The 12,381-nt window shown below is 41.1% G+C and overlaps 1 protein-coding gene across 5 annotated transcripts in view; it reads right to left on the bottom strand.

The window, feature by feature from the left end:
* The window catches only part of CAST (calpastatin), a 134,562-nt gene that overhangs the window by 52,733 nt on the left and 69,448 nt on the right, over window positions 1–12,381 (bottom strand). For all 5 annotated transcript variants that reach the window (XM_037032325.1, XM_037032326.1, XM_037032327.1 and 2 more), the window contains 2 exons: window positions 6,343–6,402; window positions 2,094–2,132 (listed from right to left, as the gene is read on the bottom strand). In XM_037032325.1, the coding sequence (XP_036888220.1) occupies window positions 2,094–2,132; window positions 6,343–6,402 (99 nt within the window). The remainder of the gene's footprint in view (window positions 1–2,093; window positions 2,133–6,342; window positions 6,403–12,381) is intronic.

Raw genomic sequence — 12,381 nt, 5'->3', positions numbered from 1 at the left:
ACTGACACGCACACTGGCTCGCAGTGCCCATGGCGTCATGGATGAGACATGAGACAAATTCACATGGACTATCGAGTCCTGTGGAGGAAAAGGGATGGCACAGCTACTCTCTCAAGGGGGGAGCACCTCAGAATAGCCTGGCCACTCTCTCAAGGGGAGAGCACCCTGACTCTAGTCTAGACAGGCTTTGATTGGGTTTAATTTGCTCAGGAATACAGGTATAGCTCATTAATCATTGTCAGGCAGTAAGGATCAAACAATAGATAACATTCAAAGAACTATGAGGGCCTATTCTGAGTCAGGGTCTGTTAGCTAAAGGGCTACAAAACTTTGGGAAACAAACTCATTTCCTGCTCTGACCTTTACCATTTAACTAAGACCATTCTTAGCAAAACAGGCTTCACAGGATTTTACACATTCTTTCTCAGGCCTGATCTCCCAGGGAGCCCCCTCCCTTTCCAGCACAGGGCTGCACCTCGCTCTGTCATTATTTCAGGCTTAAGTCAGGCAGAGGAGGCAGATAGCCAAGGAATTCTCAGAGACTCCTCACAGACAGACTGAGGACTCAGGCTTTGTCAAAGCTGAGGGGCGAGGGTCCATCACCCCCTTTCTCCATAGCCCCTCAAGTCCTTCCCTGGGGCCTCTGAATGATCATGTCTGTCTTAGGTGGTTCCCCCCTTGGGGAATCTTACCCATCATTGGCTAACTGATCAAGCATTGGAGGCCAGTTATGGAAAAAGGAGCAGAATCTTGCTCCTGCCAGGGAGATATAAGCTTTGTCTCCTTATCAGCTTATGGTCCAAAGGCCGATCACTCAGCCTTAGCCATGGGGAGTGGGGGGCGGGGCAATTCCCAACAGAGAAGAACCCAGCTAAAGAGGTAGGTGTGTGCTGCACGGTCGAGGCAATCCCACCAATAGTCTGATAATGGCAGTTATCAGGAGAACAATGAAAAATTTAGTTTTTCACCTAGAATAGTTTTCAGATAGGTACATCTCTGTAAAGTATTGGCTGTTTTTCATTCATGTGGATCTTTTGGTAACTGCAACTCTGTCCACAGAGACACCAAGTGATCACTGTGACCACTGCGTTTGTGGAAAGAGGACCCTAGTCTAGAAATCAATTTTTTAAAATATCCTTTTACAGGAGACGAAGAAAACTGCATTTTCTTTTCAACTGAATGATTTACATAGTCTTTTCTATGTTACAAGTACAGAAGAAACTAGAAACCCAATTGTCTTGAGATCGGATAGTAACCAAAGTATTTACATATAAAGTGAAAGACAACCTCCACCTGGCTGCTGAATTCTTCCTCTGGAGGGGACTGTGGAGTCACCATCCTTGGGGCTGCCAGGACACCAGACACACGATCAGATAAACCTCATCTCTCACCCAGGTGATGACACCCTTGCCTGCACTTAAAGTACTTGAGCCAGAAGCATCTCTGTGCTTTCCCATAGGAAACCTCGTGGTTTTATCAGAGTATTTGCCTAAGCATGCTTGAAAGAAATAAAGAGGAGCACCCAATTGAAGAGAAACATTTGCCCTGGCTGCAGACACCCTGGGGGACACAGATTGGCTTTCAGTCTAGACAGCCCTGAGTCAAGAAAGGCTGGGAAGCTATTCCCAAGGGAAAGTCAGAGCCCTCTCCTGAATAACTGGTTCTAACAACCAAGATAAGATTGTAGAGATTAAGCCAGCAGTCTCTCAGGAAAGACTCTCGTCTTTGACTTAGCTAGGTGCTGGGCTCACCAGACATAGTTATTCTGGATAGCTCGTTCTTAAAGTCATTGGATGGTCATCACCCTTTGCCCTCCATCTTTGTTCCTGTTGCTTATTTTTACACAATACGAAAATACAGATTTGAACAAAATTCTTTCTGAAATATAAATTTTTATTTCTAAAACAGCATGCATTAACTTTAACTATATAAATTTAATGTTATAATTAGTTTACATATGCTCTATAATATCATGTGAAAAATAAATTAGCTGACAAATCCTTTTACCATTCGGTACGACCAAAAGAGGAACTTGGTTAATCATAATTATGGCAAAGAATCCAAATAACTCATAGTTGACGTTAATCACTTACCTTAGTTGACTGTAACTTCTCAGGTTCTGTTTTTACAGCCTAAATTCAGAAAGAAAAAGGAAGGAAGGAAAAATGGACATCATTTACAAAGTTTATTACAGATTTTCTTCAACTAAGGAAACTAAAAAGAAATGATTTTGATGTATTTACAAATGTAAATGTTATGAGTTAGGATTATTATACTTTGCTTGGAATTGTAACCATTTAGATAAACACTTAAGCATACTAATTAATAGTCTGCTTTTATAATTCAGGTACCAATTTACATCTTACTTTTTCCTATGTCTGTCAAAGATATGTAAAGATTTATTACTATGAACACTGTAGCTAATACATAAGCAAAATAAAATAAACACCCTCCTCCTGCAAAGCCACACAAGCATGGTGTGTCCCTGTGTGTGTGAAATGGTCACATGTCTCAGCTGACGGTGTGAAGCGACGGGATGGTGACAGAACCAGGGGCACAGGCAGCAGTGAGATTTATTTTCAGTGCCAGAATGTGGCCGATGGGTGATTAAGCCTCCCAGAAAGTCTGTGACAGGTCAGAGAGTTACAGAGGATTGTGAACTGCAAACAGCACGTGCTGAGCAGCTAAAGTGAGCAGCTAATGTGACCAGTACAACGAACCGCATCACCTGGGTTTTGTGTCTTTTCCGATTAGGGGGATGCAGTCCTTTCATCTCTTTGCTGAGTGGAATGGCCTAATGTAAGAGCACAGCCCTGAGTGTGGTTTTATTTATCTGACAGTCAAACAAATACCAGGTAGAAATAGGCCTAAAACGTTTCTTTCAAGCCCCATTCTACTCGTGTGATGCATTTACTCTGTGCAGATGGATATAACTCGACGATGTTATAGGTCCTTAAATTTTAAAGTCTTAAGCAAATATTTCGGTTTGGATTTACTCTTTGGGGTGATAGAGAACCTGTAAGATTCTCATCAATAAAATTCGCTTTGAACCCCTCCCCTTCCCCCTCTTCTTCCCCATAAAGGCTGCTTGAGCGATATGTTGGTTATGTTCACAGGGGCAGCCACAGATGCTGTCAAAGTTTTTCTGTAATTTCCTGCCACATGGTCTTACAACAGTTTTGTAAATAGTGAGCGTATTCTTATTTTACTATAAAAATCTAGAGATCGAATCTAAAGTTCTAGGAACCCTTCCGAAGGGCTGGTTGTGATTTGGGATCTTCAGTGGAGTATTCCACTGAGTTTTGCCCAAACAAATGTAAACTATGTCAGAAAATTCCTTAAATACACCCATGAATTCTCAGTACAGGCAAGATAGAGAAATAGAAATAAAACATAGTTAAACATTTTATGAACTTTTCAAAGTAATAGATTCAAAATTAGGCCAAATGCTTCCCATCATTTCCCTTTTATCTGTCTGGTGATATCAGCACAAACTTTTACTTTTCATTCTATTATCTGAAAAGGGTAACACCAACCATCCTCTTAATTTATCGCATCTTATGCTTCAGTGATACTCTCGTTCTGCACAAAATGGGCCTTTGTTATGCTGACACACTGTGGCTTTGGGAAGAAAACCAGCTTATGATCCAAGAAATATTTTAAAGAAATTTTAAATTTTGGATCCTTTCAAACTGGACCTTTGTTAATGAGTTTCATATGTGCCACTGTGCTTTTCTGAGTTTATACAAATATAATTTTTAAAATAATTAATAAGGAAACCAATCAAGCTGGTATTGTAGTGGTTTCAGTCTTTCAATAGCTTCTATTTTGGCATCAAGATTTTGCCTGAAAGAACTCTAAAATACAATTAAGAAATGCAAGCAGCTTATAACAAAATGTACATTTTCATCAGTAGTCACTAAAACATTTCCTAAACTTATTTTTGGTGGTGGGTGCTGATCAAAATAGTGATAACACTGATACCTAGTGCTTACTGATCACCTGTTAGGGCCAGGACTATTCTGAACTTCACATGTGCCAACTCCATCCCAATGATAGTCCTGTGAGATAGGTATCATCACCATCATCATCATTATCCCCATTTCATGGATAAGAAATTGAGGCACAGAAGTTAAATAACTCCCTGAGGACAACCATGGAGTTCTCATTCCGCGTGTTGTCTCCAGAGGACCTGCCTGCTCCTACCGGTCACCAACAGAAGTAAAGACTTTCTAAGCTTCCTAACACAGGCACTGTCCAATATATACATGTGTTTCTTCACACAGTCTTGTGACTATTTTCATTTCCTCCCAACTGTACAGATAAGGCAACCAAAACAAAGAGGAGTTTTCCAACATCACAGCTGGTGGGGACCAGGATTCCATGGAGGCCCTCTGGCTCCAGTGTCCACGCCCCATAATCCTCCTAGGTAGCTCATCCTGATGATTTGATTAGAAATCATCTGAACTTCCACCTCATTCACCACGGTGAGCCTACCAACTCTCATGTGCCAGGGGTAAAAGAGAAAGAGCAAGTGAGCACTGGAATCCAAACATATCACACTCCCCTTAGAGCTAGACTGTCATCTGAAAGGTGCAGGACATGACAGGCAATTGCTGCAGGCATTATCTCAAATAAAGGTCTTTTCTCTAAAAGCTCAAAATATTTGGGGAAATATACTCACAAAGTTCACAAAAATCTCTAAGAGGAGGTTAGTAAAAATGTTACGAGCCAAATATTAGAAGCCCACCAAGATGATTAATGAGGTCAGTGTGATTAAAATCCACTGAGGAAAGAGAAGTGGGGCCCCAGGTGGTCCCGAGCTGCTGCTGGTGATACTTCGCCACTTGCATCCCCTTTGTCTCTCCCTCTCTTACCTCTCCTACTCTCCTCTCCCCCTCCCTTCTTCCAGGTCCATAACTGGCAGGAATCTCATGCCTAGCGCCTAGTGAGGGCTGAAGCGGTTGCCGACACTGCTCTGGAAAACAGGGCACGCTGGAAATAGGCGTTGGTTCTCGAGCTGGGAGTTGGGGGATGGACTAGAACCAGGCACTGGGTCGAAGGCAAACCAATGCGACACAAAGGGCAGCCTTCTTCCTGGCTCTCCTTTCTCTTTACTTTCTTAAGTTTTCATGGGCTCGAAGGTCAATGAGAACTGTTTTTTGGTAGATGCTTCTATGACAGTTTTAAGATTATTTTAAGACTGAGAGTAGCATTTTTAATTTGCAAAGATTAGGGTTGGTGTAAATAAGTAGTGACAGCTAATATTAATTACGAATCTGATCATGCATATTTTGAAAATAAAAAATTAATAGAAATATACAATATTAAATAACAAATTTAGATTAAAAATAAATTGAAAAATTCAAATGACATTTATAAGAGGCTAGATTCAGACAGTGTCTTTCAAGATATTTGCAATGGCCTTTAAAAACAGTTCAGAATGAGGCCACAGGACCCCTCAATAGGACTACATTATGGTGCAGAACTGAATTTTAGGGTAGGGCCCACTGGGGTAGCAAAGTAAAATGGAGAAAGCAAAAGCATGATGGGGATTTTAAACAAAAACAACTTAATAACAATGGAGCTCGGGTAGCTCTTTGAGGCACTAAAGAACGTTGCTTCACAAGAACTAGTTGAGAGCCTCTGGAAAAGACTCCCCGTCTAAACCTCCTCCTGGGAGTATTCCCAAGAAACAGGGCTGGAGTCGGGGCAAGTAAGGGAGCGGCTTCGAGGCAGCTCTGGCCAACTCTGAGGACATTTTTTTTTTCTTCTGAAATTCCAAAAAATAATTATTAGAATAAATCCCAAACAGAGTTCAACAAACTTTTATCAGTAACACGGTGCCCCACACAACTTAAATTTCAGAAATAAAATTCGGAAAGCACTTGAAATAACCAGTATCTGTTGCACTTTTATGTTCACTTAGTTCATTTCTCATTCTTATATTTAATATTAAATGACTATAATAATCAAATAATTTTAGTAAGAAGTTAAGAATTTGTATTCTTGTTTAGATTCAGAGAAATGTACTTAGATTATCTTAGAAATAAAAACCTCTCTCACATCTAGGACCAAAAAACACAACAACAACTCTGGGTGACCTTTTTTCTAGATATTCTAAAATGACACAGAAGTGTACAGATGACAGTTGAGGCAAGTATTGAAGGGAAAGATGTGTTGCCAATGACTCCCAGAAATTAGGAAGAAAATGTTTGCTTCTATACCATCAGCTTCCCAGGACACACAACTCATCTGTCAGCTAATTGTCTACATTTGGTTTGCTTTGCATGAACCAACTTCAAGGCATTCACCCACGATGGCCTGGCAGGCTCTTCATACCTTGGCTTCAGTGGGATTCATGCTGGAAGACTCGCTGGTTGATGCAGAGGAAGTAGACACCTAGGAAGGAAAGAAACAGAGAGTTTGATTCCAGTTAACCTATGACCTACTTCGTCTTTCAGCTCCTCTTACCCACACTTTCTCTTACCTGTTTTTACTTTGTCTAGCGTACCACTTCCACAAAGCCCAGGAGATGGTTTGGCCCAATTGGTAAAACCTTTTGTAACCAGATCAAATGGTTCAAAGTTTGGGTATGCTACTTACTAAATAATCTTGGCAAGGTACTCACATTTACTGATCCTTGGTTTCCCCTGTCTCAGTTGTTCGAGAGGTAAAAACTACCTTCTAAGTTTATTACTGATAAGTATATAATGGCTCAGGAAATATTATTACAGTTATTGTTTGCGCTCTTTTTTAAAAAGCATGAACTTTGAAACCTGCATTTTGCTCAAATGCCAACTTTGTCAATTACTGGCTTTGTGACTTTGAGTCTCAGTTTCCCCAGTATTAATATATAAAATGGGGCCTATCATGTCTATTTTGCAGGTTTGTATTTGAGATCATGTGCATAAAACGTCTGGCACATTGTAGGTACTCATTAAATTGCTCGTGCATCATTCATAACACGTCATACAGGACAGAAGGAACAGGACATGGCTCTAGGAGGCGGAGTTGGAGACTTGCATTTGGAGGGGCTAGAATTATCCTTTCAGTATCATGTAAGGAAGAGAAGGTGGGAGACAGGGTTGTAGACGGAATACTGCTCTATTACCTGTCTCATCTAGGCTCCTCCCTGGAAGACAAAAGGGGACGAAAGGTCCCTGAGACACCTTCCCTAGGGACGCAGGGGTTGGTGGAATCAACCTCTGCAATCTCATCACCCATGCAGTGGGCCATGCATGTGATACCTGCATGGGATTGAACTCTACTCTGGTACTTAGCTAGCAATACACTGGTTAATACGAAATAGATAATTACTATCCTTGTGAGTTCAAATCCAGGCTCATTAAATCCCCTTAATATTTGAGTCCATTAGGTTTTGGAGCCCAGGGATTCCACTTGGCACAAGCTGCCTCCTGAAATAACCAGCTGTCAGTAAACAGCTGCTGACCTACCAACAATACGCAGAACCCCCGTCTCTGATGACTGACCCTGAGTCGCCGCAGAGGCTGAGACCCAGGGCAGGATGAGCCTATCCTGCTGATGCCCCCACCTCACACACCCACCCACACTCCTACTCCAGGTGGCTGTATGAATCCACCACAACCCGTGGCCCATGAACAAAATCACCTGCCCCACAGACCTCACTTAATGCAGAGCATGTTGGGTAAATGCTAAATTACAGTTTACAGATAAAACCCAAATCTTTAACATACTGATTTTTTAAACACAATCATACAAATTTAACTATTCCTGAATACTATTTGGCACCAACTGAGTATCCCTCCAGTCCAACACACACACACACACACACACACACACACACACACCAGGTCCTATAGCAGGGCATGGAATGGTCTCTCTCACATTTTTTGAAGGATAAACAACTGGAGGATGAACCAAGACAAATCCCTCCAGTGAATTAATGGACAAATATATGTATAGTCATTTTTTCCTGAGAGTTTTTTTAATTTGTGGGGATTAACATTCCCTTATGTATATAATTCTGTCTTTCCACACTTAAAACTGGTTGTACAAATTCCCATTCAAACTCGAAAAGTTCTTCTTTGTTCTATCTCAGTCCTTCAGTGAATTCTCTGAGACATATAAAACAACCAAAGACAAAGCATGAAATGCTTTTTAAGCTGCCAATCTTCAAGTAAACATTAGTTTATTTTCTAAACATCCAAATTTATTAGAACATTCTTCAAATCCATGGCATTTCCAACATACCTTACTACTTTATTTATTCCAACATACCTTACTATTTATTGATCAATAGCTGGACGCAATACTCTATTCCTAGAAAAAAGACTTTCAAAGGCCCACCAAGAACAGTAACATCTACAAGGAGTAGCTATAATTACCATGGGAATTTAGCTGAAGGACTTGGCCCCATCTGTTCTCAGCCCAGATCCCTCCATGGAAATTCTACCCTACCACTAAGGCACTAACCATTCTGAAACGGAAATAGGCGAGCGAGCCCTGGCTGGTGTAGCTCAGTGGATTGAGCGTGGGCCTGCAGACCAAATAACCGTGGTTCGATTCCCAGTCAGGGCACATGCCTAGGTTGCAGGCCAGTTCCCAGCAGGGGACGCAAGAGAGGCAACCATACATTGATATTTCTCTCTCCCTCTCTCCTTTCCTTCCCCTCTAAAAATAAATAAATAAAATCTTTAAAAAAAAAAAAGAAATAGGCAAGTGACCTCAATGGAAAATAAGGAAAGCAAGCCCACTCCACTGTGAATTCATTCAACTCCTGCCAACTGTAGTTTGTTCAATTTTTCTTCTGTCTGTGAAAGACAAGGAACTCTTAATACTTTTTTTCTCTTGTGAAGGACTGAATGTACTTTCATTTTAAATCTTCTGTACTGTTTGAATTTGTAATCATGGGGGTGAACGACTTATGATTTAAAATTTTTTGAAGAGTTAATTCAAACACAGTTAGTGCTAGGCACTACGTTTGGAGATGAGACCAGTGCTGAGACCAGTCAGTCACTATCCTTGGGAAAGTCATTGCCTCATCAGAGATAACATTAATAGAATACTCACTTCAAAAATTACTTGTGGTAAGTGCTCACAAGAGTCCTACAAGAACACAAACTAGGAAACCAGAGCTAGTTTAGGAGACAGTCAGGACATGTGAGGCTGAGGAAGTGACAGTTAGTGTGGCAGTTGAAGGATCAGGAGGTATCACACAGGCAAAAGGCCAGGGGGCGCCCTCTGAGCTGCCTGCGCGGAAGCCAGGACCAGGGCTGCCTGGTTTCTAAACCAGTGACTCTGCTGCAGGACCGACCACTCGGCCCGTCCTGTTAAGATCAAGAGGCAGCCTATTGTAAAACACAAATATCATCACTCATAACGTAAGAAAATATCTACTGGGATTCGACCTATAAATCAGACAGAATTGCAGCTACAACAACACTTTACTTCCTAAATGACCCATACAAATCTCTTAACACCCAGAGTATTGTTAGTCATTTATAAGCCTGAATTAAGGTATTAATCATAGTAACAAAGACTGGAAAAACTAACTTTTGTAATCTTGCTCCATTCACCCACGCATTTGACAATTGCTATTTAAAAGGCAATGATCATTGGTAAACACAGCTCACCTCCTTGCACAACCACAGCAAAAATTACAACTACAAAAACAATTACCACCCAGAATCACCACAAAATTAAGCTGTATAGAAGTCTGACAACTGAGGAATTAAAGAAGTCACATTCATCCAGGTGGGTAGGAGGGACAGAGATGCATGGGGAGGCGCGGAGATATGGAATGGGCAATCACACACCCATGTGTGGTGGATGAAAATCAGGTGGGATACCTCGGGAGCAAGGGATCTCAGCCCCACTCCAGACCACCCAGCCCAGAGGTCCAGTGCCAGGAAGATAAGTCCCTATAATTTCTGGCTGTAAAAACCAGTGAGGGTTGTGGTGACAGAAGAAACTGTGGGATTCTCAAGAGTCTCTTCTTACAGGGCCTGCAATGGACTTAGGACTTACGCAGACTCACTCCCTCTGGGCTCAAGCACCAGGGCAGCAGCAGGAAGGACACCAGTCACATATGCGGAGAAACTGAAGTATCTGGCATCAGGGCGAGTACTGGGGGACAGCTTCCTCCTGGACAATACTCCAGAGGCCAGGCAGCAGCACTGTCCCCTTTCCGATCCCGCTGCCACACAGAGCTATACAGTCACAGAGCAGCAACACCATATCTGTGACTCCAACACAGGTTGCCCCACCCTGGTGATTACCTAAGACTCTGCCTTATCCAACTTGCAGGTTCACTTTTCTACAACAAGGCCACACTACTAAAAGAATCAAAGAAGCTCTATGTAACACATAGTTACAAACACAGGGAGGCTGCCAAAATGAAGAGACAAAGAAATATGACCCAAATGAAAGAACAAAACAAAACTCCAGAAAAAGAACTAAACGAAATGGAGATAAGCAATCTATCAGATGCAGAGTTCAAAACACTAGTTATTGAGATGTGCAAGGAACTCACTGGGTACTTCAAAAGCATAAAAAAGATCCAGGCACAAATAAAGTTTACACTAAGTGAAATAAAAAAAAAATTATAGGAAACCAACAATGGAGAAGATGAAATGGAGAATCAAATCAATGATTTGAAACACAAGGAAGAAAAGAACATTCTATCAGAAAAGCAAGAGAAAAAAGAATCCAAAAATCAAAGACAGGCTAAGGAGCCTCTGGGACCATCTTCAAATGCACCAACATTTGAATCATAGGGGTGTCAGAAAAAGAAGAGAAAGAACAAAAATATTGAAAACTTATTTGAGAAAATAATGGAAAAAAAAACTTCCCTAATTTGGTGAAGGAGACAGGCATACAAGTCCAGGAAGCTCAGAGAATCCCAAACAAGTTGGACCCAAAGAGGACCACACCAAGACATAACAAAATTAAAATGCCAAAGGTTAAAGACAGAGAGAATCTTAAAAGCAGCAAAAGAAAAGCAGAGAGTTACCCACAAATGAGTTCCCAGATAATCAGCTGATTTCTCAGAAGAAACTTTGCAGGCTAGAAGGGACTGACATTCAAAGTATTCAAAGTAATGAAAAGCAAGGACCTACAACCTAGATTACTCTACCCAGCAAAGCTATCGTTTACAATGGAAGGACAGATAAAGTGCTTCCTAGACAAGGTAAAGCTAAAGGAGTTCCTGATCACCAAACTATTATTATACAAAATGTTAAAAGGACTTATTTAAGAAAAAGAAGATCAAAACAATGAATGTTAAAATGGCAATAAATCCATAACTATCAACAATTGAATCTAAGCAAATAAGCAGAATAGAAATAGAATCATAGATATGGAAATCATTTAGAGGGATATCAGTAGGGAGGGAGAAGGTGGAGAACGGGAGAAAGGTACGGGGATTAGGAAGTACAGATTGGTAGGTATAGAATAGGCAGGGAGATGTCAAGAACGGTATAGGAAATGGAGAAGCTGGAGAACTTATAGGCATGACCCACAGACATGAACTAAAGGGAAGGACTGACGGAGGGAATGGGGGTACCAGGTGGAGGTGGACAAAGGGGGAAAAATTAGGACAACTGTAATAGCATAATCAATAAAATATATTTTAAAAATAAAAATAAAAAGCAATGAATGGTGCTGACCATACACAATGAATAAGATACTATCACAGCCTGGAAAGAGTTTCTAGTCCACAGAGATAAACAGACATCAAACAGACTCGCATTACAACTTACGTGCTCTATCAGAGATATGAAGAGAATCCCGTGGGGCAAAAACAAAATGTTTGAGTGCTAAGTCAGTTTCAGGCCCACCCCAACTAATCTTGCTGCACTGTCAAGGTACATAAAAGATAAACCGATATTGGTAAAAGATAGTAATTGCTTAGAAAAAATATTTAATCCTGCACTTAGAAAAAATATTTAATCCTGTACTTATCCAATGTAGCATCTTATTTTCCAGCATTATCCAACAAAATTTCTTTAAATGTGTTCACCTGCTACAGTAAGACTTTTGGAAGCTTACTGCAGTGAACAATTAGAGATACGAGGGAAAGAGGGTATGCTTTTAAGGCCCCCAGAAAATGGAAACTTCTCCTTTTTCACAAATATTCTGCAAAGGTCTCCAAGACTACAGTCTTCTAACTCTCTTACCCTTTTTGTCCAGATTAATCTTCCCAAACGTCATTTTCAGGCACGTGTCTCCTCTCTAAAGTAGCACCAGTGACGACTCCTGTTGCCCACTGTATCACACAAAAATTCTTTCTCTTGCCTTTAAAGATCCCAGGCTCCAGTCCGCAGCCAACTCCTAATTCAGAACAGCTGCTCCTGGCAGCTACCCAGAGTCATATCAGAGCTCACCTCACTCATCTCT

This window comes from Sturnira hondurensis, unplaced genomic scaffold, assembly GCF_014824575.4.
Source record: "Sturnira hondurensis isolate 20B ecotype Veracruz unplaced genomic scaffold, ASM1482457v3 Scaffold0021354, whole genome shotgun sequence".
In the NCBI taxonomy this organism is placed as follows: Eukaryota; Metazoa; Chordata; class Mammalia; order Chiroptera; family Phyllostomidae; genus Sturnira; species Sturnira hondurensis.
This window is presented reverse-complemented; position numbering and strand designations above follow the sequence as displayed.